Genomic DNA, 24629 nt, shown 5'->3' with positions numbered 1-24629 from the left:
AGTGATCCTTTGCTGGTTATGTGCAGATATATTACCGCCACCTAGAGATTAGCGCTGACGGTCTTACTGCATTTCCTTACTGATTGCTTATAAATGCGGCTATTTGCTTGAACTATGAGATACATTTTCTTTTTTTTTTTTTCTCTGCTGTCTGCCACATTTTGTGCACTGTCCTCTTCGAAGGATGCCGTATTATCCGATGTGAGTCTTTTTGTAGCATATCTACGTCCGTCTGTCTCATTCTGGTCTTTTTTAGCGATGGGCTTGCTGACGGGGCGAGATACCAGTAGTTGTTGTTGGTTATTGAGGGTCTTCCATTGGGGTTCTCTCGTATATGGTGTGGGATTCCGGCCGCTGAGTACCTGGACTATGGTGGTTTGAGCGGCATCATTCATCAGGTACTAGCAGGAAATAGGAGAGCAATGCATTGATAGATTAGTCCCATAAATTTCGACATGGTACATGACTTGAAGCAAACCATTTGGCAGAGGTACGCTGTTGACCGTTACTTTAGCACTACTACCACCGCCACCTCTTGGACAGGATTTATATTCTGTCTGACAGCTTTCTCAAGTAGTAGGTAGAGAGAAATGTGTGGTCAGCTTGGCTGTTGTGCCTATAGCGCCCCCCTTTAGAGAAGGTGGAATTCAATTCAAGTGCCGTTAGAGATCAAAGTCTATGACGTTGGGAAATGGGAAATGAAGTTTACGAGACATTCCAGGGATACATTTCGACATGGTTTTATTTGGAGGACACCTTCGAGAGAATTCATGGTTGTGTTGATTCCCAAGCGAGGTATTTGTCACTTTATGGTTCTACGGTCACGAAAGAGAATACCTTCTTTCTTAAAGACTAGTCCTAGTTTGATCTCTGACAGCACGGACGATCTAGGTTAGCTGTGGCACTCTGTTCGCTTATCCCCAGTATCCCCTATGACAGCTGAACACCACTAGGCAGACCAAATACCTGGCCGTTCGTCTCGTCGAGACACCTCTGCAACTGCACCAATCCCTCGGTCAAACAGCCACCTGTCTTTGCGTTCTTCAGATTTCCCGTGACCGCGTATGTCCATTTCTGCGCATCGCTCTTGCTACTATGACAAGCCTGGATACCCACCGAGCCACAAGTAGCAGTCAAGCACTGTGCTGCGGATGAAAGCGGGCTGATAGCACCAGACGAAGTAACCTGCCAGATCTGCGAGGCTTGTCCGTTGCAGGACTCGAACGTGACAGAGGAATTTGAGCTAGCCGTTAAGCAGTGCCCTGATGCTGTGTTGAAAACAAGGCCTGTGGGTACGACTGTGGAACAGCCCTTGGGTAGACTGATCCTGAAGACTGCGGTCGCGTGGGTGGCTAGTAGGACCGTTATGTGACTGCTGACCTTTTGGAGGCTGCTGTCCCAGAGGTCCTCTGCGGTGTATGTGCATCCTGTCTCGGTGAGGCCCAGCCATTGGATGGGGATGTCGGTTTTGACGATTGTGTTTCCCCGGTTTAGGACTGTGAGTAGTCGGTCGCCATTCGAGAGACTTCGAGTCAAAATGTCCAGGGTGTCGTCGCGACTGACCAATGTAGCTTGTTGCGCTAACGAGTCCTGGTCGACTGCGATCAGGGCTTTGTTTGACAGATAGGCGACCTCGTCTTTAGACAGTGCTGGTATGTAGGCACTGATGATTAAAGGAGCCGAGAAAGATGCCCAGAGTGCAAAGTGCGACCGCTTCTCGTCCGCTGTTAAACCCGGGTGGTCAGGAATCAGGAAGTCCGGGTCGTTAAAGTATCCTGGTCGCTGATAGCGCGCGAGAAGGGTATTGTAGTTGTAGTTGTTCATGATGCTATCCCACGCGCTGCCTGCTCCGCTGTACACCAAGATATCGGTCGAATGGCGAGCCAGCTCCCCGTAGACCGGGACCCAGTCCATCACGGTATACCAGTCTGTTCGGTTCTCGGTGCCGGCGAAGTAGGCCGGTGCTGACTCGGAGAAGATGAGTGGATGTTCCATGTGACTTAGCACTTGGTGCCAGTGTCCGTAGCGGTGCTTGTATTCCTCCTCGAGTGTTCTGCCCTGTGTCGCGTAGACATTGCAGCCATCTACCTTGAGGTAATCGACTCCCCAAGAGGCGAATGTGTTGGCATCCAACTCCTCATAATTGTAAGAACCTGGGTAGCCACCACAGGTCAGGTTGCCTGAATCTTCGTAGATGCCAAAGTTGAAGCCCTTGGCTTTGACATAGTTTCCGAGCCAAGGAAGGCCATGAGGGAACTTGGTCGTGTTCCACTGTAGGGATCCATTGTCGGCACGCTGATAGGCCATCCAGCAGTCGTCCAGGTTGATACGATTGTATCCGGCGTCTCGCAGACCGTTGGAGGCCATTGCATCGGCGGTTTCGGTGAACAGGGTCTCGTTGAGGTCGCACATGAAGCGGGCCCAATTGTTGAACCCCATGGGTGGCGTTGGCAAAAGACTGGATCGCTCGATGGAGCCATAGGTTTGGGGAAGCATGGCTGCCAGCGCGGCAGCAAAGAAAATGCCCTTTGTTTGGTTCATGGTGTTTTCAGCCTTTCCCATATTGACGACTATCTGCTATTGCGTATCTGTGAACTCCCTGGAGTTGCTTCGGTGCAGGAGAAAAGGAACCCAGCGAGGCGGGTTTTTAAACAAGGTAACCCTTGCAGAGGGGTCCTATTGCAAAGTAGACTCGCTGACAGGCCTTGTCATCCCCGCTCGGACGGATCGGAGGGGATGGCAGCTGCAGAGACACCCTGACGGCTGCTTGCATGATGCCACGGTGCCATTGGATCTGCAGCCATTCCCAGCCATCTCCGTTGGCTTATCTCCCCCGCAGCAGCGGCCGAGTTGTCCCAGCCTCGTTGGTGAATGGAGTCGATAAGAGGAATGCGGGGAGATTAGAGCGTGTGGTATGATCCTGAGATTTGATCAACAGTGAATTGTCACATTGCTGCCGTGAACTGACATTTGTTAGTCGTTTATCAATACGCTCGCCTGGATATCTCACTCAGTGGCATATCCACCCAACCTTGCAGTAAAGCTGTTAAAACAACGTGCCTGTGGCACTCCAGGCATGAATTTATCCAGCTGCAGCGAGTGCTAGTCCTACATAAAAGAACTGGGGTGTGATGGAACTACTCCATTTCTTCCACCAGCAATCCATCCGTGTCAGCCGAGGTAATTCCAAAATCTGCCACGGTCGCCAAGCAGCCATATTCTCTCTTCACCCGGCTGACACATTGAGATCGATAGTTCAGGGGTCATTCAGTCTGTTTGAGTCTTGGTGGTAGCCCTGTCCGGTCATATGGTCTGAGAGACGGGCTGGGTAGCTGTTTGCCTCTCATCTCCCTTGAGAAATACGCTCAGCTCGTTTGTCATGTTCGCTCCTCTCCTGAAAGCCAAGTGGCATCCAGCTGTCTCAGAAGCGACCCAGCTGGTGGTCTTGGCCATGGAAGCCAAGAATCCAGCTCAAAACATGCCCCAACCGTATGGAGGCACTTGGTTGCCAAACCGCACATAATTGACAGAATAACCAGTAACCTCGGTTATGCACTATCGGCTATCAGCTCAATTCTCGATTCTCTCCCTCTTTTTCAAGAGGTTGGGCGATACCAGTGCTATATCGCAAATGCTCCCTTCTCCTGGTAACAACGAGAATCCATTGAGCACAGCCACATGAGCCTTGTCTCACTGGCAACAGACACTGCCATAGACCAACCATAACACGGGTCACTCGCCGTGTACGTGATGGGACGAGTAGCAGCCAAAAGGCCGAGATATTCCCACGTCAACAGGTTTCAAATCACCTTGGCACTGTGGGCCTCCGTCAATTCCGAGGGTGGCTGTCCAGGTACCACTATACCATCGACGAGTGATCTTCAATCCCTCTTAGAGGAGGAATTAAGGTTATCGTCTCGAAGGGGCAGGCCCGGAGAAGATCCTCTAAATCCACGGGCCGATCAACGGCCGCACTAGAAATAGAAACGCTCCACCAGTTTTGCCTCTGGAAAGGAGGTCTGCAGTGAATTGAGTTACCTACTTCCCAAACAATAGTCCCTTCATCTACTAGTCAGTAGTCACATTCCTTACTCCAATCCCCATTAATATAAATCTGTAACGTATCTGCACCCTGCGGATCAAAACCCGGGGAAACGGCCGCCACGCGGGTCACCAAGACATTGTCTCATATAGTCCTGACGATCAACGACAATATTCTCCACTGGTCTCATCTTTGGGTCTGGATGACCTCAGTGTCCTTGAGTGGATATCGGCTGAAGATATAAAAGCCCGTTCAATTCCTCTCTTTGCCATCATCCTCATCATCAATTTTATTAAGCATCACACAAACTCTACTATCATCTCCCATCAAGACTTCCAAATCTCACCTCAAAATGAAATTCTCCCTCATCACCCTCACCGGCCTCGCCACCGCCATCTCCGCTGCCTCCCTCCCCGCGCGCTTCTCCCTCGTCGCCGATGACAACTCCCCCGTCCTTACCAACGGCCGTACGCATCCAAACCCTACCCTACCCTACACCCCCAACCACCAAAACTAATCAACCCAAAACCAGAATACGTCTACATCGGCAACGACACCTCCAAGCCCCTGCAGAAGCTAATCCGTACGCTCCCCCCATCTTTTCCCCCCGCCTAATCCACCATCCACCCCACTAACTCCCCTCCCAAACAACAGTAACCTCCAGCACGAGCGGCGCCCTCAGCTACCTCCCCAAGAACGCCGTCCCAACGGCCTGGCAAAACCTCTACATCGTCGAAGACACCGTCACGGCGATCTCCTTCACCGTTCCTCACTCGGCTGCTGTGCCCGATCACGCCAATACCACGGGCTTTGGGGTGAATGAGCAGGGTCTTCTCACTCATGGTGGGAAAGCTTGGTTTGCCGTCGATGGGTATGGAGATGTTCCGGCTAAGGAGGTGAATTGGTATGGGGCGCATAATTCGGAGTATATGGCGGCGAATTTGAGGGTTGTGGAGTGTAGTACTAAGGAGTGTTAGGGGTGGATTTATTGAGGGGGTGGGGGTGGTTAGGGGGAGGTGGATATAGGTATTAGTAATGTATAAATTTTGTCGTTTGGTTGGTGTGGGTTTTGTGTAGTTGGGTGAGGGGTGGTGAATGGGATGGAGGTTGGTGTATTATCTGTTGAAGTTCAGACTAGGAGACTAGAAATGGGATATCGCTTCTTTTTGGAGATTAGATGGAGGGATATGTCCGATATAAGTGAAATGGTGGGGATTGAAAGGGGGGGAAAACAGGGCTGATCGAATAGACGTAGCTACATCTGTGATGTCAATAGGTTGTCCGGCAGCTGCTCAATAGTCAGAAAATTCAAAAGGGGTAATGGGACGTGGTATTAGGATGCTGCAATTCACTGCAGCAGTATAACTCAGGTACAGTGCTAATACATTGATGATAATATGTATATGATTAAATACAGGTCAGCCCACCACCCCTTTCAGTTTCGCTCCCTTCATCGTCGTCTCGAGCCACACATTCATCTTTCGCGACGTCTCTTCCATATGGCTTAGGTCTGGACTACGCTCGAATGCGTGCGGCGCTTCAACGGCGATATCTGAGAACAACAACGCCAGAGGGGACGATTTCCAGATAAACTGGTTCCGGGTACGGATCACTGTCGTGATGAGGAAAACGAGGGTCAGCACCATCAGGACAATTGGTAGGGTTAGCCATGGCCATTGGACGTGGACAAATGACTCGATTGTCCAGGTGGTGCCGTTGAATGAGGCGGCACAGACGGCAGACCGTGCGTGTGTTGTCAACGCTGATGCCAGCGATTGGAACATGGAGTTCACGTCGGTATAGTTGCCCTCCACGCCATAGACTGCACGCATGGTATCTGATGACCAATATGGTCGGTTGCTCACGAACAGCGATCCCTGCCCCTCGATCAGTGGCGTCACGGAGTTGGACATGGCTAGCCGGCTGAGCCAGCTGACAGAGTAGGTGCAGTTGGTGCGGTCCTGACGCTGCGTCCCGTTCACGTAGCATGTCTCGGGCATCAGGGTGATGTCCTCTGTGACATCTGAAGCGGAACTGTTGGATAATGTGGCCGTGGAGATCATTGTCTCATTGTATTGGCCTTTCTGTACGGCTGCGTGGTATGTCTGGACGCAAAAGTATAAGGCGCACTCGGTCGCGCTGATCTGCGGCGGAACGCCGTAGCCGGCGGCGCTGATCGCCGTAAAGTTCAAAATAAGTGGTAGGTCGTCGGTTTGCAGCCGAATCAGGTCCAGCCCGGTGGTGGAGTTCATCAGATACATCGAGCTCCATGAGGTATGGAAGCTGAATCCGTTGGGTAGCTGATAGTCGTAGGATGCCATAGTACTCGTCGAGGTGTTGCCCAGCGTGAGATCCTCCGTGATGTTGGCGCAGCGACTACAAAACCCCAGGGACTGATATGGGGCGAATGTACAGTTCCCCGTGGGACAAGTCATCGTGAGCACGTTGCTGTTGGGCCCCTGGCTTTGGAAAAGGCCGGTGTAGATGGCTCCGGTGGTCGACAAAGGGACTTTGTTCATACCAGGGCCAGCGCCCTCACCATAGTCGACATAACTGCTGGTATTGCACACGCGGATGGAGGACTGGTCGAGGGAGGTGACCGGCTGCGCGGTGGTATTGATGACTTGCTGGACAAACGGAGCAATGGCTGCGGCCACCACGAGGATGAAGCATCCGATAGATACCAGGTGGCTATGTCTGTTAGGTCGACATGTCGGATAGATAGGAATATATCACGCACCGAGGCAAGAAGCGGAACAGAACAAAGGTGGCGCTGACAGCTCCACGGCTGGCGGCGTCCAACAGCGACAAGTCACTCAGTCGATTGCCCCGGTTAAACCACGACCACTTAAGCTGGGACAGCCCCTCAGTGATGGGAAAGACCATGGCTGCCTTCATGACCGTCACCAGGAGTGAAATCAGGGCATTGAGAGTGATGCCGTACGGCCAGTCCGGCATGGGCCGGCCATCATAATTGTAGAGGACGACGGCGATGGCGACCAGGGCGGCCACGGCAATGACACAGCTCAGAATCTCCCAGGCCCACCCGGCTCCCCAGAACCCGGCCGTCCGGGGTGGCAGCAGCATGGTCGATAACGGGCGCGCGGAGGACGGCGCCGGTTCCTCGAGATTGCGATACCCCAGATCGTACTCATCCTGAAGGGCCTTCATGTTGACTGCTGGCCGGCTGCAGAGGTCGTGAGGCACATAAAGGGGATGAGCAGGATGGTCGAGGGAGGGCTCTCATATCCGGGAAAAGGCCATCAAGCTTTGTGGGATTGATTATCTTGGCCGACGATAGCTCCTGATTGAGGCAATCCCCGAGGGGACAATCCTGCCGGGAAGGCAGGCGGTGAGGTCATTTTGAGCCACTCTGAAACACACTCTAGCCACTTCCGGTTTAGCTGGGTAGATCGCCACCGCCGGGTTGAGAGACGATCGGCAAAATATTCAGTCTCCGTCCGTGATTGGCCAATGGGTCATGGGCAGCACCGCCACACGGTCTCCTTTCCTGGACAATCTTCTGCAACGGTCACTTTCGGAGTAACTCAATCGATCCTGGCCATGTGGTGTTGTCACGTTGAACTGCGCCTTATCAGGAGATAGCTCTGCTGTCAAGACTCAAGCCATGCTTTAGTGCAGATTTTGCTCGTCTTATCACGACTTGCTGACCATGGTGGCATGTCAGCTATGGCACTGGCACCCGGTGCAATCACCTTTGTGGCATGCCGCAGCCAACAGATGCTCAGACAACAAATCTTATAGTCGAGACTGCAGCTAGTGGCTGTCTGCTAGGACAAGTGCGCGTTGGATTTTCAGATATGCAGTGTAGTATCATGCACTCCGACCCGTGTCACCCTGTGTACCGGTGGTGATCGTGTCGCTCAAAGAAGTCCAGTCCCGTTATCGTACAAATTGGGCATTGTGAACGAATGTCAGGTTGCTGAAATATTGGTGATCATGGGTATTGGGCAACTCTGTTCTCTGGTGGTTGTAAACTCAAACATCAGCTGGGGTGGTGAGACCTGGTGTGTCAACAATGAAGTCCGAGAACTCACATCAACCAGCATATCCTTGGACAACGCTCCAGTGATGAAATTTATTCTCATCATTATCCCCTTGATGTATGCGTTTGTAGATCGTTTCCATCAAACTCTCTGCTAATTGGAAACCAGAAACTCAGAGCTGGAATGTTGCGAAGATGAGGTTCGGACAATTGGTAGCCGACAGGCTAGAAAACATGTGGGCGAGCCGTGTTAGTGGTCACCAGACCGCCATCCAGCTTGCATCATCCTTTTGACCTGAAACTTCAATTGAATTAGGCACCAGGATAAAGCTTAGCATCCGACCAAAAAGCTTGGCCCAGCAGCTAACAGCCTGCCACGTATTTGTGGCTGGCTGCGTGGTCATTTCGAACCGAGACTGCCCGTCGGATCTAACTACCATTTCGGAGTTGAGGCTACGTTCTGTCGAATCTGATAAGTCCGAGACACGCTGAACGATGGACCCCATGGAAGATCCGATGAATGCCATCACAGGTCTCAAATAGGCAGTCTGCACCGCACAGGGCAGGATGTTTCTGATCGATCATGCTTTGATGCCCCACGAGTTCCGTGGTGACGGGTTATCTTAAGTTGGAATGGAGCGGCACCGGGCAACTCTTGCGACACGTAATCATGCTCGAAAACCCCGTGTTATGCCGTCTCCCAGAGGATTAGGTGCTTCCAACGGTGATGGGCGTTACGGGTTGACCATGGCGATCATACTATTCTTAACAGCCCGCAGTTGCCATTGGCGGATGCGGAAAGGGCTAGCATACCAGCATCGAGTACCTCGACTGCCCCTTGATTATTAAAGTTGGAGGAATTCAGGGATATTCCATCAACGCGCCGTACCTGACTAGCTGGTATTTATCACCACAAAGCATTTTCAGGAGGTCCAGGGGATTTTGCTGCTGCTGACTGCTGACTGCAAAAAGATCGGTACCTGGCAGTCCACCCGAACAGGCCTAGTCTCCATGGCTGCTCCCCTGATCCAATCGGATAATTATTATTCCCGTGTTAACGAGCCCACCTTGCTAGTATAATTGGTGGGAGCGATGCACTAGAGGGCACTAGTGGCGGTAGCGCGGAGACTATCTCGTCGCGTGCTCGGATGTTGGTCAGCCTTCTTTATTCCTTCAGACTCTTCCGCTGTTGCCTGTCAGTCTAGACTCTCGAACTCCCTCGGCACACTGGCCGGATTGACCCCCCGGTTTTTGACAAGACCATCTCTGCCAATCATGACCACCGCATCCTAATGATCTCCTCCTCGGGGGCTATTTTCTCCTACCACCACCACTTACCTACCTACCTGCTCGGCACCGCGTTCGATGGCCCCTTCCCCTTCTTGAACACCACGGGTTAAGCAAATAGCCGATGATGTCGAGGACATGCTCTACGCTGCATCACGTACGTGGTCACTCCGCCAGTTACGTACGTGTGGGTGGGCAGGCGACGAGGCCATCCCCCGATGGTTCGGCCACTAAGGGCCGATTGGGCCAAGGCCGGAGGGGGCCACCTTATCGAGCCCCTGCGGCCCAGCACAAAAAACGCGAGCCATCACAATTCCGCCAGGTCCGCTCGCTCCATCTTAAATGCCGTCGATGGTGTCAGTTTAGCCTGTTTCGTCAGCCTCTTCGAACTTCTCTACCTCCCCCCAGACTCTTCCCCCCTCACGCTCATTTTCTCTTATCGTCGCTCATTCCAATCCACGGCCAATCCAGTCGATTCAATTCATTCGTTTCTCCATTCCACATTCAGACTCGTCTCGCCTATTTAATACCACTACATAATGTTCGATAACGTTCTGAGCTGGTTCCGCCCCTCCGCCCAGGAGCAGGTTCAGGAGTTGTCCTGGGATCCCCTCACCTTGACCATGAAGCAACCTCAGAGTCCCCCCGCCCCCACGACGGACAACATCGTGACCGACCAGCCGGTACGTGCCATGGTTTGGATTGTATCCCGTGGGCTGCAGAACTAACCGGAAGTGATTCAGGTACCCGGGGAAGAAATGGAATTGCGTCTGCGTGGTGGTGACGGACCCGAAGATGCGTAAGTGATCATCCCGTCGGAGAATCCCCTCACCCCGCACGAACTAACCCCTCTCTTTCTCCAGCTGTTGTTTCTGCTGCCACTGCTGCAGCTGCTGCGAAAAGCTCGTCGGCAACGAGTAATGGTCGTCCCTAGCCGATTCCACCCTCGAGTCTTCCCTTTCTACCTCTCGTCCATCAACACACCACCGCCTCGCCAGGACGCCTCCATAATACTTTTGCCGGCCGGGTTCTCCTAATCTACGCTCCTTAATTTCCCTTTCTTTGTATAATACTTTGGTCATGACTTGCATCACTACAATAGATTTCATTCTTCGTCGGGGGCCGAGTGGCCTACCCTTACTATACATACATTCATTTACAGCCCGGAATAAAGATGACTTTTCGCTCAACAATCAGTGCCCTACCCATACCCGGTCGCCGTGACAAGACTCAAATGATCGAAGTCTGTCGAGATCACCTCAATAGCCACACAGAGATAGAATGACCTGATCCGATTCCTCCTGCGGGTAGATGTCCCCGGAATAAAATACGTATCCATTTCCCACCTTCGCTCCCACCACCGCAGCTTGCTCCGGGTCGGCGGATATCGATAGGAAAGCAGACTGGGCCCCTTCGACGGGAACGAACAACTTCTCGTGGGAGCGCGCGTGCTGAATATGAAGCACCTTCATGCTGTATGACCCAGGGAACGAGCTGGGCACAATCCCGGGGGGGAGGGTACACGCGGGATTGAATGCGAACATGCACCGGTGATAATCCCCGTGCGCCCACGGCAGCCCGAATGCCTGCTGAAAGAAGCTGTCGATTCCTTCACAAGATGCAAAGTTGGGGAAGTGTAGGCCAACGATGGCCACGCCACCGTTACGAACGTAGGACACGAGCTTCTCCACGACGGTGCGATTTTCGGGCTCAGTGATACCTTGATCCGCGACGATGATGGCTCGGGGGGTGTTTGTCGCAAGGTAACGTATGACCCCGGCAGCCGTTTTGGCGCGTTTCGGTTGGCCCAATTCTCTCAGTCGGTTGAAGAGGCGTTGGTACATGACATCGATGAAGTCTGAATATGCAAGGCACAGAAGGAGGACCTCTGAGCGGTTTGATGCCATGGTAGGTGTTTTGGTAGTGGGTGGTCAGGGGAGGAATCTCAGTAGCTGTGAGTGAAGTGGATGGGGGAAACAAGTCAGGGGGGAAACAGGTCAAGGGGCAACACGCCCTTATAAGGCAGTAGTAGTTTGGGACATCATCATGGTGGTACCTTCCTAGCAAATACACCACCTGCCGAGAGGCGAGTCAGGTGATCCTATACTGCTTTGCTTTGCCATCTTGCAGAGATCTTCTACTACGCATGAGATGATGGCCCGAGCTTCATGGCATTTGCAGTCCAGTATATGCGGGTAACCCGGTTGAATGGATTTCATTCCTCTCAATGATCCGTATGGTCACATCAATCAGTAAATCTTGATACCGTCATTTAGCCACTCTTTACCACACACGGACAATGTCTCCATAGTTCCATACACGTCAATTGTATCATACCCGCAATAAATCAAATACCCCTTTCCCAGCTCCTCTCAACCACCCCCGCTAATCTCCGTTCCTTGAATTGCGGCCAGTAAACAAGACTCGGGGCGACAATCTGGTCGTCAGGGCAAGTGTTTCTCAATGAGATGCACGAGCGGACGATTAATGAGTTCAAGCTCCGGAGTCGGCATTGGCCCCAGTGGCAGAGTACAATCCAAATTGAACTCACATGTAACGACCCACAAAGCTGTATATTTAAAGGGCAATTCAAATCCCTGACCAAAAAACTCGTCGAAACGAGATCCTCTCGTGCAGCGCGAAATGCAGAGCGAATACCACCTATCCACCCTTCTCGATGAAGTCCCGCTGTTTTTTCGCAAGATACTTGTTTTCTGGGTTGCAAATGATCTCATCTATCACAATGATGGCGGCCGGGGTGTGGATTTCAAGGTAGACCCCTGCAGCCGTGGCTGATGTGAAATGTATTAATTTGCATTTTCCCTCAGTTTGTCAATCACGGGTGCATAGTTGACATTGGAATCATAATTTTTGTGTCCCAGGCTCAGGAAATAACATTTTTGAAAGCTTTAGGCGCTATTGTGATCACTGGGAAATCTGCTTGGTAGTCGCAAGTACAGTGGGTGAGAAGTGATGGTTTGATGGTAACCTGTAGGCAGTGGGCAATTCAAAAGTGAAGGAAGCAGGTAAAGCAACAAGGCCTTGAGATAAACCTCAGGGCCTGACATGGGCATCCTCCACATGGACATGTTATCAGACCCGATACAAGTCCAATGGTAGTCTATACGGCTACAGATATACGGGTCTCCCCATGCTTCCACCGCGGTAGATCTATTCTTGAGTTAGTATAGCTTTTAGTCGACAACCGTGGCTGCTTTTTGACTGTCAATCAAATTTGGTTGTGGTTCCGACAGTTGCTTTGTATCTCCGGGCTCTTTCGGCGTCACTCGGCATCTCCCTATCTGATCCCTGCAATTACCATATCTACAGATCTCTTTGTACCTCAATCTCCGGAATCGGATCTGAAGCAGAAAACCCTCCTGTAGATCAAAAGCCATCAGCAAGCACGAGAACGCATTCTTCCCCTTCACTTGCTGCCACCACCAGCACGAGCCTGCATAAGTAAAGATCTGCTCAGCTCCAATGATCATCAAAGTTGGCAAAATTATGTTTCAAAAAGGTATCTGGGGTTAGCTGCCTCTACAACAAGCGTCAGGGCCAGGAGTTCTCAAAAAAAAAGCCCTACGTGGGGGTCACCCACAGCCTCAAGATCTCTGATCTCTCACGATGATCTTTCATCTCTCACAACACGAAGTTGTCAGAAAATAGAAGTCTTGCGCGCTTCCATTGCGCCAGCAGGGCTTTTTTGCTAAATTCGCAATCAATGTTTGACATTATATCCATGGGTTAATACCTGGATTACTCTGATTTGTACCCGTCTATCTCAAAGTTTGCTTTCGGTATGATGTAGATGCCATCACTGTTTATGCCTCAGGCATGGTACCGGGTACTGTCAATTACGTAAAATAAGACTCACGTGATGCCAACAGCTGAGCGGTTTGCCACAACACAACCACCACTCTCGCCATCACAACCCCGCCATGGAGAAATCAACATGCCACGAACCCCAGAGCGAGTGACAATAATATGGATACCGGAATGAAATTGGTGGAACTGGGTCGCTGAGAGAAATGCAGCGCAATACCTCGATTCGGATGTATCAACGCGTGGGGGAGAGTCTCTTCCGCCATAAATCTAGGCTGGGCTGCTTTTATGGATGGGATGAGCCACCGGAAGAACAGCATGCACATGAACCGTTTCCACCGATCTACCTCGTGATAGACACATCAACATGAATCGCACGCGATGACATCTTTTATTGATTTGTGAAATGTCACGTCGAGGAGGAGGACAGGTTGTTCTTTGCCTGGATCGACTTGCTGGATTCTTCGTTGGGAAGTGGATTCATTGAGGCGGCTGTCCGGATGGAGGAGAAGGTCTGAGGCAACCATTCACGGAGAAATATCGGGTTCAATGTTAATTTGATGGTCATGAACGTGTTGATGTGAGTTGATAATATGTCAGTGTCTGAAGGTTGGTGGTTTTGATGCTAACTGTCAGAATCTCTTCAAGCTGATACCTCTCAAGAGCCTTGTAATGATATAGTCTTAAGGGATGGAGCATTGCTGGAGAGCTGACAATCTCACCTATCGGAATCCAGTAGAGTAAAAGATATTTGCCAGGAATGATAGATGTTCGATATCGGATTTCAGAGATGCAAACGAGTGTGCAGAGCAGTAAAAGCCTCAATCAACCAAACAGACATGAGACAGGTCTGACGGGAATTCATATACAATGCCTGGCAGGCCAGTATACTCTGCTGTGAGCCAAATCATAAGAAACGCATTTTCCATCTAGCCGGCACAGAATGCTGCAGTGGAACATACTTCCATTACTCTGCTTACTCGTTGGAATGAGAACGCCATAACATGCAAGGAATCTATCCCTTTGCAGAATAATGCTTGTATCGCGGTCAGTGAAGATGCGCTCGAGAGCATCTTCCTTGGGAAAGAGATTGCAAGTTGGAATACCGTGTTGGTGGCATTGCTGAAATTCACCTAGAATTATTAATCTGAGCATGGTTACTGCACATTCTGGCAGCAAGCATTACATCACCTGCAGGACGGGCCGCTCTCTTCTCAGCGGGAGTTCCTGACCCATTCTTTGCCTTTCATTTCCGACACTCCTCCGACGCTCCAACCTGCTCCTTGAGGTAAACTCAACCCACCAAGAGCTGGCCAAGATGCAGCGTCCAACCCCTCTTGATCTGATCGGGGAAGATCGGCAGCCCATGGCCTTGGTTCGGAGACCACGGGGGAAACCTCGGGGATTCCACGCTGAATCTGCCCCGGAACCCTAAGCGGGGCCCCCTCCGCATCTCACATTTCCCCGAAACTACAGACCTTCCAACTTATAGTTCGCGGAGTTTTCCCGGCCCATGCATAACAACCATGCCACTATTTAATGAATGCCATCCCTCCCCATGGCAGAACAACGGAATCCCCCCTCCAACCCTCCCACCATGAAGCTCCCCCCGGCTGCCGTGCTCCTGAGCACTCACTCTGCCATGCAGTCGCGGTCCTCTGTCCTCATCGACTACAACGTTGCACCCCCCAACCTGTCCACCCTCCCCAATGGCTCTCTCTTCGACACATGGCGACCCCGCGCCCATGTCCTCCCCCCCACCGGCCAGGTCGGTGACCCCTGCATGCACTACACCGATCCCGCCACCGGCCTCTTCCACATCGGCTTCCTGCACGACAGCGAAGGCATCTCCGGAGCCACCACCGACGACCTAGCCACCTACCACGACCTCAACCCTAATGGCAGCCAATCCATCGTCCCCGGCGGAATCAACGACCCTCTAGCCGTCTTCGACGGCTCCGTCATCCCCGCTGGCATCAACGGCCTCCCTACCCTCCTCTACACCTCCGTCTCCTACCTCCCCATCCACTGGTCCATCCCCTACACCCGCGGCAGCGAGACCCAATCCCTCGCCGTCTCCTCCGACGGCGGCCGCAACTTCACCAAACTCGCCCAAGGCCCCGTCATCCCCGGCCCTCCCTTCGCCTACAACGTCACGGCCTTCCGCGACCCCTACGTCTTCCAAAACCCCACCCTTGACTCCTTCCTCCACAGCCCCAACAACACCTGGTACACCGTCATCTCCGGCGGTCTCCACAACAAAGGCCCCGCCCAATTCCTCTACCGCCAATACGACCCGGACTTCCAGTACTGGGAATACCTCGGTCCCTGGTGGCACGAGTCCACCAATTCCACCTGGGGGTCCGGCATCTGGGCCGGCCGATGGGGCTTCAACTTCGAAACCGGCAACATCTTCACCCTCGACACAGAGGGCTACAACCCAGAGGGCCAATTCTTCGCCACCCTCGGCACAGAGGGCTCCAACCAACCCATCATCCCCCAACTCACCAGCATCCACGACATGCTCTGGGTCTCTGGCAACGTTGCCAACAACGATTCCAACTCCATCGCCTTCACCCCCACCATGGCCGGCTTCCTCGACTGGGGTTTCTCCTCCTACGCCGCCGCCGGCAAAATCCTCCCGTCCACCTCCAAACCCTCCTCCAAATCCGGCGCCCCAGACCGCTTCATCTCCTACGTCTGGCTCTCAGGCGACCTCTTCCAACAAGCTGAGGGATTCCCTACGAACCAGCAAAACTGGACCGGAACGTTGCTTCTCCCCCGCGAACTCCGTGTCCTCATCATCCCTAACGTCATTGATAACGCCCTAGCCCGGGAATCCGGCACCTCGTGGCGCGTCATCCACACTGATTCCAACGACACAGTCACCCTCCAAACATTGGGAATCTCCATCGCAAGGGAAACGAAATCAGCCCTTCTCTCTGGAACTTCATCCACAGAACAACCCCGCACTTTATCTACCACGGGAGTCATCCCCTTCGAACACTCCCCCAGCGATAAATACTTCATCCTCTCCGCGAACATCACCTTCCCTACCTCAGCTAGGAACTCATCCACCCTGCAGAGCGGATTCAGGATCCTTTCCTCGGAGATGGAAAGCACGACGATCTATTATCAGTTCTCGAATGAGTCGATTATAGTGGATAGGAGTAATACGAGTGCTGCGGCGAGGACGACCAGTGGGATTGATAGTTCGAATGAGGCGGGGAGGTTGAGGTTGTTTGATGTGCTTGGTGATGATGGGGAGGAGGGGATTGAGACGTTGGAGTTGACGATTGTGGTGGATAATTCCGTCCTGGAGGTTTATGCCAATGGGAGGTTTGCGTTGAGTACCTGGGTTAGGTGAGTTTTCTTTTTCCTTATGGTGGTGGTGGTGGTGGGTTTGGGGTGAATGCTAATGTGGATAGGTCGTGGTATGCCAATTCGACTGGGATAGACTTCTTTCAGAGTGGGGAAGGGGAGGTCAGGTTTGAGAATGTGATGGTTTCGGAGGGGTTGTTTGATGCGTGGCCGGATCGGGTGTGATCGTGATGGATTGTGGGGTTGAGTTGGTGGGGTTTTATAGTGTATAGTGTATATGACTGGTAAGGTATGAGTATGTGTGTATGTTGGCGGAGTGTTTCCGTGATGGATGTGTGATGTGATGTGATGTGATGAATGGGTTGATATGTCTATAGTAGTATTTGGTATCTAATTCTATCAAATTAAAAAAGAAAGAAAGAAATAAAGACAGATAGGAAAAAAAACATGCTTTCCATGAAATCACGCCATCGCTATGCTAACGTCAATCCACCCACAATATTCCAGACTATTCCAATCCATATTCAGTCTAATGAACAGGTGCAGTCGGGGCACCTCCCGCGGGATGTCCCACTCTCAGAGGCGGTACATCCAAATGCTCCACCTCTACCGACGGATAACTCGCTCTAGGATGCTGTATTGAGTCCGATGGCGCATGCGATGGACGATACGCCGTGTGTGTGTAAGTACTCTTCGGTTGCTGTGTCAAATCCGGCGAGTATGCATGATGAGAAGTCGCAGGCGGGGACGGGGATGCAGATGCAGATCCCACCTGGGCCCAAGGAGGAGGAGCAAACTGTCCGCTAGTTGGACGTGATTTAGAGCCCGTATGTGAAGGAGGTGTATTCGGTGCCATGGCTGCGCGCAGTGGAAGAGGAACGCTGTTTCGGAACCCGTTGGTATGGTGCTGCGCGCGAAGGACCTCGTCGAGTTCCTCGTCGGTCCAGGTACGTCGGATCCGGACTTCGGTGGAGGGTTCGGTCGCGTAGATATGGCCTAGGATGGAGTTCCGGCACCAGGTGTCTGCGTCTTCGGGGGAGGTGAAGCCGATCACGAGCCCACTGCTGCTGTCGCGGAGGTAGGTCATGGCTGGGGAGAGGGGGAGGTAGACGGCTGTGGGCTCATGGGTGAAGATCCGGCCCTCGCGGTTTAAGCTGTGGTAGGCATTTGCGTGGGTGGTGGAGTTGAAGGCGAGCTTGAGCTCTTGTTTTTGGAAGATGAAGTAGACGTCGAATGCGGGGGGCGCGTGGTTGGACATGCTGGATATGCTTTTGATTGAGGGTGGGACTGGTGCGGATTGTAGGGTTAGAGTGGTGTTGTAGGAAAGTTGATTGATTGTCAAACCCTGAGTGATCTGACAGATATATCGTGGAGGGGTAATCATAGTAAGCACCATTGATATTTATACCTGTCAGACCAACAGCGATCAGGATGCTGACAGGGTTGGGGCTGAGTGGGCCTTAGTCCGGCTGCTATAGCTCAGCCACCCCTCAGCCTCGAGTCCCTCGGGCTCGCTCACGTCATCGGTCCCCAGCTGGCAATTTTTTTGTTCTTTCACGTTGTACAGATCTGGCGGTCAGAATCGACGTCACTGGAGAGCCAAAGAAATGTTGAGCACCATGATATTTGGTGAATTTCTTCTTTGTTCTGAGTTAGCCACAGCCGCAATGCCCTCTTCACTGCCGAGTCGGTGTATCGGTTTTGGCCAAGTGACAATTCTCAAAATCACCCATGTACCCATCACACAACGGTGATGATTGGCAGAACTAGGCCGCATGTAGATACACATTCCTAAAAAGTGCTCTATGCATACCCATCAGAAGATTGAGTCGGATCTCTCTCTATACGTGGCGACCTACTATGGAAGCTCGCCCCCATCATACTGGTGCAGGCCCTCCGCCTGTTCCCATCCCGGGACATGAACGTTCAAGAACTTGCCATTAATATGGGCTCCTAGGCAAGAGAGAACATCCAGTTCTGTGCTTGCCCCAGTTGAAACATCGAGATCGGCAATATCCGTCACCATATTCGTCCGAAACCACTGCTATAAGTCAGAACCGAGCTGGAGGAAGCAAGTCGAAATTACCCCAGGTGATACAGCAAAAAATGTGAAGCCTTCCTTCTCGAACTCCAAAGCGTACTGCACAGTCAAGGCATTAAGTGCAATCTTGACGATATTGTAGGTCGGAAAAGGCAAATCGATAAGTCGACGACCCAAGGTTATCGAGCCCACATCTGAGCTCCTGTCCGAGATGGTGAATAGCTGATCGTATTGTTGCGAGGCTCGGCGTTTACAGGTTGAATACTTTTCTTTGAGTTCCCTCTCTCAATTGTGGCAAACACGCTGCAGTTGCATCATGCACTGCTTCCACGTTGACTTCGAATGCCCGCCGCAGGTTGTCCATTGATACTACTCCATCCAGAGAGGAATCCATGATTGCAGCATTCTTGGTAAGAATGTCAAGGGCCTTTCCACTCAGGCTTTTCTTGATCTGGTTCAATGCTATTAGGATGCTCTCTCTGTCTGTTGTATATAAGCGCATCACGGTGATGCGGACTTGGACTAGGTGACCAGCTGCTGTATGGCCTCGGCCCGCGGACTGTCGCAAAGATGATAGATACCTCACTAGAGAACGTTCGCTCAAGTGTTTCACAAATTGAAGGCCTAGGCCTCTTCCGGCTCCAGTATCAATATAGGAGGCCACTTCTGCATGATAAACACAGCTTCCTCCGTTGAATATGGGGCGAGTAACTCGTCGCGATGCCGGGTTGATATTCCTTCAGTACAGGCAGACAGGCTTCTAGTTGTTTGATACAATGCCACGTAGCAAGAACTAGGTTTGTTAGTGATGAGAGTCCACTGCCTTAGCGCCTGGGATCTCTGCACCTGTGTGGACTTGCTATCGTGCTTCCACACTGATCCGCTTATCCGAGGTGTTCTACTCGATCATGTGTGTGTATATTTCAGTTGTTGAGTATAGCGCATGCATTGAAAACAATAAATATAGTGCTTGTCTGCACTGTTTACCCTTCCACCTCCGTTGAGGGAGGGACTTCGGATGGCAGTGTTGGGCCAAGCGACAATCATCACTGGGCAGCACAATACAGAGGCTAGTCCATTGCCCACCCCTGGCGATCGCCAGCCCCAGTTGACTCCCGGGGCGAAAGCCCAATGCGAGATCGGAGGCCTTAGGCGTCCCGTGCGATGTAACCTCGTGGACTGACATCTGCAGTGCAGTCTTAGCAGCTCACGTCATCAGTCCTGCAGCATGTTTTTGTGCTGACTCATTATTGTATAGGTCTAGCAGTTAGGATGCCGCTGCCGATATCACTCGGGAAATTAACTTGACTTGTAGGAAGTAAGACTCCGAGTGGTTGGTTGTTCAGCTGCAGATGTCGGTGACCGAGCATTGAGGGAAGCGAAAGCAGCACAGCACAGGCCAAGGAAAAAAGGTTAGCAATGGTCATAGATACAACTTAGCAAGCATCTTACATCAACAGCTCCTATGGCTCAGTTGGTAGAGCGCATGACTAGTAATCATGAGGTCCGCGGTTCAAATCCGCGTGGGAGCATTTCTTTTTCTTTTTCTTTTTTTTTGCTCGCGGAATTTCCTTTTCTTTAATTTGTCTTTTTGCTATCTGAGATCAGGAATATATCATCGATGGTAGTGTTTTCCTGATTGATGTTGTTACATCTTGACTGTTTTACCTCTGGCCGTGTCTGCACAAACCGGGCCCTGAATTGAATCATCACCATCCGCTGGTCGGCAAGCATTTTCTACCCTCAAACTGCTTTCATTCCCTTGGTATCCTGTATATGTAATGTTATCAATTACTTTGACGCTTGGAAATCTCTCAGAAGGCTCTTCGCCCGAAATAAAAGGGTTGCATATGGTGTTGGTATGTAGGTGTGAAATTTGTTGCGGTTATATATATGTTTCCGTTCACATTGTCCAACCAGAACTCACCTTCCAATCCTATTTCATTCGCTCTACTCACTCCAAAACTCACAGGGCAATCTATCTATCAATTATAAGTCCAATTATTAGACTTATAACCAGATCAAATTTCTAATACAAAAATGCGACCGTAGAGAGGAACGCCGCAGGATGGGTGGTTGAGCTGAGGCCCCACCGTAGTTGAACCCGCGCATTCCTTCAAGTAAATCCTTCCAATCCTTCAGGATATAGTCCATTGCGCTTGATTTATCGGTGAAAATTTTAAATCATTGGAATTGCAAACGATTTTAGTAATACTACCGCGACCTAGTATTTAATTAGTTAGCACCTTCATCGAGGGGTGGTCTATGGGGTGGCCAACGTGCTGTATACAGAACACCTTTTCAGACACATCGATAGATTTCATAGCTATTAACATTATATACATTCAGCACAAGTCTGTACACAAGACGTATTAACATGGTGATTATCATCTTCTTTCCATAACGCATCAATCCGTCAACCAGTAGCGAGGCTAATCATTCCATCAATCCATAGCCGCACCCTCCTGGCAGGCAATCGGGCTAGAGCGGTAGTTCAGCTCGGTGGTGGTGTTGTAGTTCCACCAGAAAGAAAGGTGCTGAGGGTACGACGCCGACACGTTGCAGGTGGTGGTGTAGTCGGGCAGATCCTTGTTCAGGATCGAGGTGTAGTTGGCCAGCGGGCAAGAGTAGCCAGGACCGGACTGGCAGGAGTTGAAGGGAAGGACCGCCTCGTTCAACACCAGACGGACGTAGATACCTTCGTCCGACAGAGGAGTCGCCTGGCAGCTCAGACGCTCAATGGTGAGGTGACCACCCTGGGGCACAATGTTACCGGTCGTGTAGGGGTTACCGAAGGGGATACGGTCCAGAGGGAGGTCCTCATCGGGGATGAGGACGCCCAGAGCGGCGAGGATGGGGGTGATGTTGGTATCGTGAGCACTGAGAGTAAGTTAGCTCGGGGGTTTGGATAGAAGGGGTGGAGGAGGCCATACAAGTTGAAAAACAGGGAACCGGCTTCCTTGGGACCCTGGTTGAGGAGAGTCAAACTAGCGTTGGCGTAAACGGCACCGACAGCGGCCATGTTCTTGTCTCCAGGTCTAAGTTGATAATTAGCGGGTATTTTGTGGGCATGGATGAAAGACTCACCCAGCGCAGTAGTAGTAGTTCAGATCCTCGACGTAGCCGAAGCTGACCCACTCGTCCTGGGTGAAGGCATTGATCCAGTTGGAGAAAGGACGAGCGTTGAGCTCGAAAGAGGCCATCACTGGGTAGTTATTAGCTCGGATCTCAGATTCGGCCACTAATACATACGCATCAGGTTGTAGATATCGGTCTCGGTAAGATTCATGCCGGGGTTCTGGGCGTTCAGGCGGGCAGCAGCGACCTTGAACTGCGGCATGGTGGCGGTCAGGTTGTCGCAGGTGGTCTGGTCATTGTCGGTATCGCAAGTGGGAGTCAAGCTGTCCGCACCCTGAACCTCGGACTCGGAGATGATGTTGAGAGCGGCGTTGGTCGAGTAGTTGTATCCGAAGAAACCCTCGCCAAACTTGCGGGCCGTGCCGATGACACGGCCGTATCCGCTGGAGAACATGGGGACGACCGACTCTCCGTCCCAAAGGTGACCGTAGCGAGCACGGTACTCATTACCATTGTTGTAGGCGCCCAGCAGGCCGGCATAGGGACCGCTGGTCGTCTCGGCGTTGTAGTAGCACTCGTTCGGGACGTAGTAGGTCCAGTCATTTAGAAAGGCCAGGTCACCCTTGTAGTCGGTGGTGTTGATGCTGTAGACCTTGGCCAGGGACTCTTCGACGCTCTTGCCGGCAGAGGGGGAGGGGTAGCGTGCGCCGTGACGGTGGATCATAATGACCTGGTCGACCTCGCAGCCGGTGGGAGGGTCGCGGGCGATACCGTAGGACACTCGCTCAGAGTAGGGGCCATTGCCACCGTAGTGCTTGAGGATGCTGTAACCATCGCGGAACTCCTGGGAGAACTGCTTCTCCTGGGAGGACTGGGGGGCAGCCGCGCCGTAGGAGAAGGCAGAGGCGCCAGTAGCCAGCGCACAGGCGAGGGTAATGAGGGAAGAGCGAGGCATGATGTCTGAGGATTGACAGAAGCTGGGGAGGTGCCTCAATGAGTATGGATGACGAGGGAGGTGCATTCCGAGAGGGGGAGGTCGTGGAGGGCTTTTTATACCCCTCCATCGGAGTCAATTGGAGGTGTCCGGAATGGCCTCATGCCAGACGTGAGGGGCTAGGGAGGCCGCGGAAGAAAGCAAGGCGAGTGTCCTCCAGTGACGGCAGCTTGCGAGAGCCCACGTGCCCAGCATCCAAAAGCAACAGGGCTGAGGCCAAGTCCTGGTGGACCCCGCGGATTCGAATCACACACCGGGACAAGAGGCGTGGCGCCGGACAGCTTCCCCATTGGACGGACTTGACGGTGGAGCGGCCACAGGCACAGCCGCGGGTTGGTCAATGGCAGCAGCTTAATCCGTTAGCGTATGTCGGCGGCAGAGATGAGGGGAAGCTCAACCGCGCTTATCTCCGGGGTTGCTGCAGTTATCTTCCCACTTCCCTTCCCATTGTCTCGCATTCGTGCCTTACAATGGTGACGGAGTCTGGCACTCGTGGCGCAGACGTGGTAATCCATGCAAGCCAGCGATGGAACTGCAATAGATCGGACTTGAATGCGGGTGACAGCTCGGTAGCCGCGGCTGCCCGGCCGGCAATGGCCGTCCTTAAGCTTCCTTGGCCAAAGCTTGGTCGCGAGCCAAGGCGCCAGTCCTTCCGCCACGCAGCCATGCCACTGGCACACAGTTCCTCTCATGGGTCGCTCGCATGCAAGGAACAGAAACCTGGACAGGTCTAGGGTCAGGCCACTGTATTAGCCGAGATGCAGCAGTTAGTGGCAGGATGGGTGGACGGTGTGTCCTCGAGGAAAGGCACCAAGCCTAGTTGGGAATTTCCTCCTCGTCCGTTCCGGCCCACTGGGCCAGTCCGCATCAGAGATGCTTGCACGTGTGAGTCGACGTTTGTCCTGACACGGCTCCAACGACTGATCCTTCGCCTCGTGGATAGTAGCACGAGTCATTCTTGTCCGAAAGCAACCGGGGATGAGGTTGAGAACGTGTTATCGGCCTTCTTGTCCACATGTGGTGGAAGGAGACGAGTCAAGGAATATGCGCTGCAAGCGTGTACTGTCCCTGGACGCTAACCTCAATAGTCCTTGGTCGATTAGGTGCATGGCCCTATCAGTACCACTTGGCATTGTTAGACATGCACATGCCATGTGGGACGAGGTCTCGGTATGATTCGGTCCCAGACAACCGCATCCGCGGTAGAGCCCAGAGCACTAATGCTCCACCATAGTTCGAGCTAAGTAGCTGGATTGTCAAATGGAAGAGATGAGGTCATTGCCGTCGCGATATACCTGAAGGACTATTCCTCCTCCGTAGTATCTGGCCTGCCTTATATAGAGCCAAATTGTCGAAAAAACTTTGGTCCCGAGATACCCTTCCAACCCCAGTATGCACTGAGGAAGACTTGCATGCCCCGTCAGAGGGCGTGACATGCTGCAAGGCCCACCCGGAATATTAACCCGAAGCTCGACTGAGTTGGATGCACCAGAAGTCGCATCCACATTCCGCTAGGGGAAGTAAATTCCCATCTAGAATTGACTGTGCGATTCAACAAAGCTTAAATTGCGATCGTCCTTAACAAGGACCATGCCTCTGTTTCTCATGACCAGAATGAGCTATGCATGTGATTGTGCATCATAACAGTCCACATAGCAATGGTGCCACCGCTGTGGGACGATTGCCGACAGACACACCCAAGCGCCCTTTTCCAGATGTAACGTCATCTGACCTAGCAAAGCACTACTGCAGCTCCTCTGTTCGGTACACCAAAAGTCCAGGTGAGGTTTCTTGGATAGCTTTTTTTGCTTTGATACGCCCTGCAAATGAGCTCGTGTCACCACAACGACTGTAGTTGCAGACCAGTCCCCAGAATCAACACATTTACAGCAGCAACAAAGCTATCATGTTCACTGATCGCAGTGTGCTTCCTGTCGGAACCCGGGATCCCCGGGAGCATTGGCTACGTCGGCCTGGCGCTGTGTGATGACAACTATTGGTGAGGCTATTCCGTGATTCACATCATTGCTTCGAT

At 52.2% G+C, this 24629-nt stretch overlaps 10 protein-coding genes and 1 non-coding gene across 11 annotated transcripts; 5 read left to right on the top strand and 6 right to left on the bottom strand.

Moving 5' to 3' along the window:
* Positions 1 to 930: 930 nt before the first annotated feature.
* aglA (putative alpha-galactosidase) lies at positions 931 to 2541 on the bottom strand (the record flags this gene model as incomplete). Its single annotated transcript, XM_025610243.1, has 1 exon — positions 931 to 2541. The coding sequence occupies one exon, from the start codon at positions 2539 to 2541 to the stop codon at positions 931 to 933; it is 1611 nt and encodes a 536-aa protein (XP_025463864.1).
* Positions 2542 to 4326: 1785 nt separating this feature from the next.
* Positions 4327 to 5025, top strand: BO94DRAFT_524087 (uncharacterized protein). The gene is made up of 3 exons (XM_025610242.1): positions 4327 to 4509; positions 4575 to 4625; positions 4697 to 5025. The coding sequence occupies exons 1-3, from the start codon at positions 4395 to 4397 to the stop codon at positions 5017 to 5019; spliced, it is 489 nt and encodes a 162-aa protein (XP_025463863.1). The 5' UTR covers positions 4327 to 4394; the 3' UTR covers positions 5020 to 5025.
* Positions 5026 to 5407: 382 nt separating this feature from the next.
* On the bottom strand, positions 5408 to 7392 carry BO94DRAFT_538558 (DUF3176 domain-containing protein). Its single transcript, XM_025612518.1, has 2 exons — positions 6783 to 7392; positions 5408 to 6733 (listed from the first exon to the last, which is right to left on the bottom strand). The coding sequence occupies exons 1-2, from the start codon at positions 7127 to 7129 to the stop codon at positions 5461 to 5463; spliced, it is 1620 nt and encodes a 539-aa protein (XP_025463862.1). The 5' UTR covers positions 7130 to 7392; the 3' UTR covers positions 5408 to 5460.
* Positions 7393 to 9874: 2482 nt separating this feature from the next.
* Positions 9875 to 10138, top strand: BO94DRAFT_474076 (uncharacterized protein; the record flags this gene model as incomplete). The annotated part of the gene is made up of 2 exons (XM_025608503.1): positions 9875 to 10018; positions 10079 to 10138. The coding sequence occupies 2 exons, from the start codon at positions 9875 to 9877 to the stop codon at positions 10136 to 10138; spliced, it is 204 nt and encodes a 67-aa protein (XP_025463861.1).
* A 456-nt stretch (positions 10139 to 10594) lies between these two features.
* BO94DRAFT_568592 (uncharacterized protein) lies at positions 10595 to 11242 on the bottom strand (the record flags this gene model as incomplete). Its single annotated transcript, XM_025614692.1, has 1 exon — positions 10595 to 11242. One exon carries the CDS (start codon positions 11240 to 11242, stop codon positions 10595 to 10597), a length of 648 nt encoding a protein of 215 aa, XP_025463860.1.
* A 3507-nt stretch (positions 11243 to 14749) lies between these two features.
* On the top strand, positions 14750 to 16841 carry BO94DRAFT_538556 (glycoside hydrolase family 32 protein). The gene is made up of 2 exons (XM_025612517.1): positions 14750 to 16523; positions 16589 to 16841. The coding sequence occupies exons 1-2, from the start codon at positions 14758 to 14760 to the stop codon at positions 16704 to 16706; spliced, it is 1884 nt and encodes a 627-aa protein (XP_025463859.1). The 5' UTR covers positions 14750 to 14757; the 3' UTR covers positions 16707 to 16841.
* On the bottom strand, positions 16764 to 17842 carry BO94DRAFT_538555 (uncharacterized protein). Its single transcript, XM_025612516.1, has one exon. The coding sequence runs from the start codon at positions 17737 to 17739 to the stop codon at positions 17011 to 17013; it is 729 nt and encodes a 242-aa protein (XP_025463858.1). The 5' UTR covers positions 17740 to 17842; the 3' UTR covers positions 16764 to 17010.
* Positions 17843 to 18009: 167 nt separating this feature from the next.
* BO94DRAFT_568589 (short-chain dehydrogenase-like protein) lies at positions 18010 to 19708 on the bottom strand (the record flags this gene model as incomplete). The annotated part of the gene is made up of 4 exons (XM_025614691.1): positions 18010 to 18522; positions 18568 to 18724; positions 18777 to 19188; positions 19609 to 19708. The coding sequence occupies 4 exons, from the start codon at positions 19706 to 19708 to the stop codon at positions 18340 to 18342; spliced, it is 852 nt and encodes a 283-aa protein (XP_025463857.1). The 3' UTR covers positions 18010 to 18339.
* Positions 19709 to 19981: 273 nt separating this feature from the next.
* On the top strand, positions 19982 to 20054 carry BO94DRAFT_t258. The gene has a single exon. It is a non-coding gene; the product is annotated as a tRNA-Thr (tRNA).
* Positions 20055 to 20846: 792 nt separating this feature from the next.
* BO94DRAFT_524065 (histidine phosphatase family protein) lies at positions 20847 to 22598 on the bottom strand. Its single transcript, XM_025610241.1, has 4 exons — positions 21775 to 22598; positions 21610 to 21727; positions 21456 to 21560; positions 20847 to 21402 (listed from the first exon to the last, which is right to left on the bottom strand). Exons 1-4 carry the CDS (start codon positions 22553 to 22555, stop codon positions 20967 to 20969), a joined length of 1440 nt encoding a protein of 479 aa, XP_025463856.1. The 5' UTR covers positions 22556 to 22598; the 3' UTR covers positions 20847 to 20966.
* BO94DRAFT_589043 (uncharacterized protein) lies at positions 22594 to 23328 on the top strand (the record flags this gene model as incomplete). Its single annotated transcript, XM_025615923.1, has 1 exon — positions 22594 to 23328. The coding sequence occupies one exon, from the start codon at positions 22594 to 22596 to the stop codon at positions 23326 to 23328; it is 735 nt and encodes a 244-aa protein (XP_025463855.1).
* Positions 23329 to 24629: the final 1301 nt, after the last annotated feature.

Source organism: Aspergillus sclerotioniger (genome assembly GCF_003184525.1).
Source record: "Aspergillus sclerotioniger CBS 115572 chromosome Unknown BO94scaffold_29, whole genome shotgun sequence".
Taxonomy (NCBI): domain Eukaryota; kingdom Fungi; phylum Ascomycota; class Eurotiomycetes; order Eurotiales; family Aspergillaceae; genus Aspergillus; species Aspergillus sclerotioniger.
The sequence above is the reverse complement of the archived record's forward strand: the minus strand, read 5'-3'. Positions and strand labels throughout refer to the sequence as shown.

Bases quoted from the DNA above. Each gene is read 5' to 3' on its own strand.
- BO94DRAFT_524087 (XM_025610242.1), top strand. From the start codon at position 4,395: ATGAAATTCTCCCTCATCACCCTCACCGGCCTCGCCACCGCCATCTCC. The intron at 4,510-4,574 runs GTACGCATCCAA...ACCCAAAACCAG, and splicing joins CCCCGTCCTTACCAACGGCC to AATACGTCTACATCGGCAAC. The intron at 4,626-4,696 runs GTACGCTCCCCC...CCCAAACAACAG, and splicing joins GCCCCTGCAGAAGCTAATCC to TAACCTCCAGCACGAGCGGC.
- BO94DRAFT_538558 (XM_025612518.1), bottom strand. From the start codon at position 7,129: ATGCTGCTGCCACCCCGGACGGCCGGGTTCTGGGGAGCCGGGTGGGCC. The intron at 6,734-6,782 runs GTGCGTGATATA...TAACAGACATAG, and splicing joins CTGTTCCGCTTCTTGCCTCG to CCACCTGGTATCTATCGGAT.
- BO94DRAFT_524065 (XM_025610241.1), bottom strand. From the start codon at position 22,555: ATGCCTCGCTCTTCCCTCATTACCCTCGCCTGTGCGCTGGCTACTGGC. The intron at 21,728-21,774 runs GTATGTATTAGT...ATAACTACCCAG, and splicing joins CGATATCTACAACCTGATGC to TGATGGCCTCTTTCGAGCTC. The intron at 21,403-21,455 runs GTATGGCCTCCT...ACTTACTCTCAG, and splicing joins GGTTCCCTGTTTTTCAACTT to TGCTCACGATACCAACATCA.
- BO94DRAFT_538555 (XM_025612516.1), bottom strand. From the start codon at position 17,739: ATGTCCAACCACGCGCCCCCCGCATTCGACGTCTACTTCATCTTCCAA.
- BO94DRAFT_538556 (XM_025612517.1), top strand. From the start codon at position 14,758: ATGAAGCTCCCCCCGGCTGCCGTGCTCCTGAGCACTCACTCTGCCATG. The intron at 16,524-16,588 runs GTGAGTTTTCTT...TAATGTGGATAG, and splicing joins GCGTTGAGTACCTGGGTTAG to GTCGTGGTATGCCAATTCGA.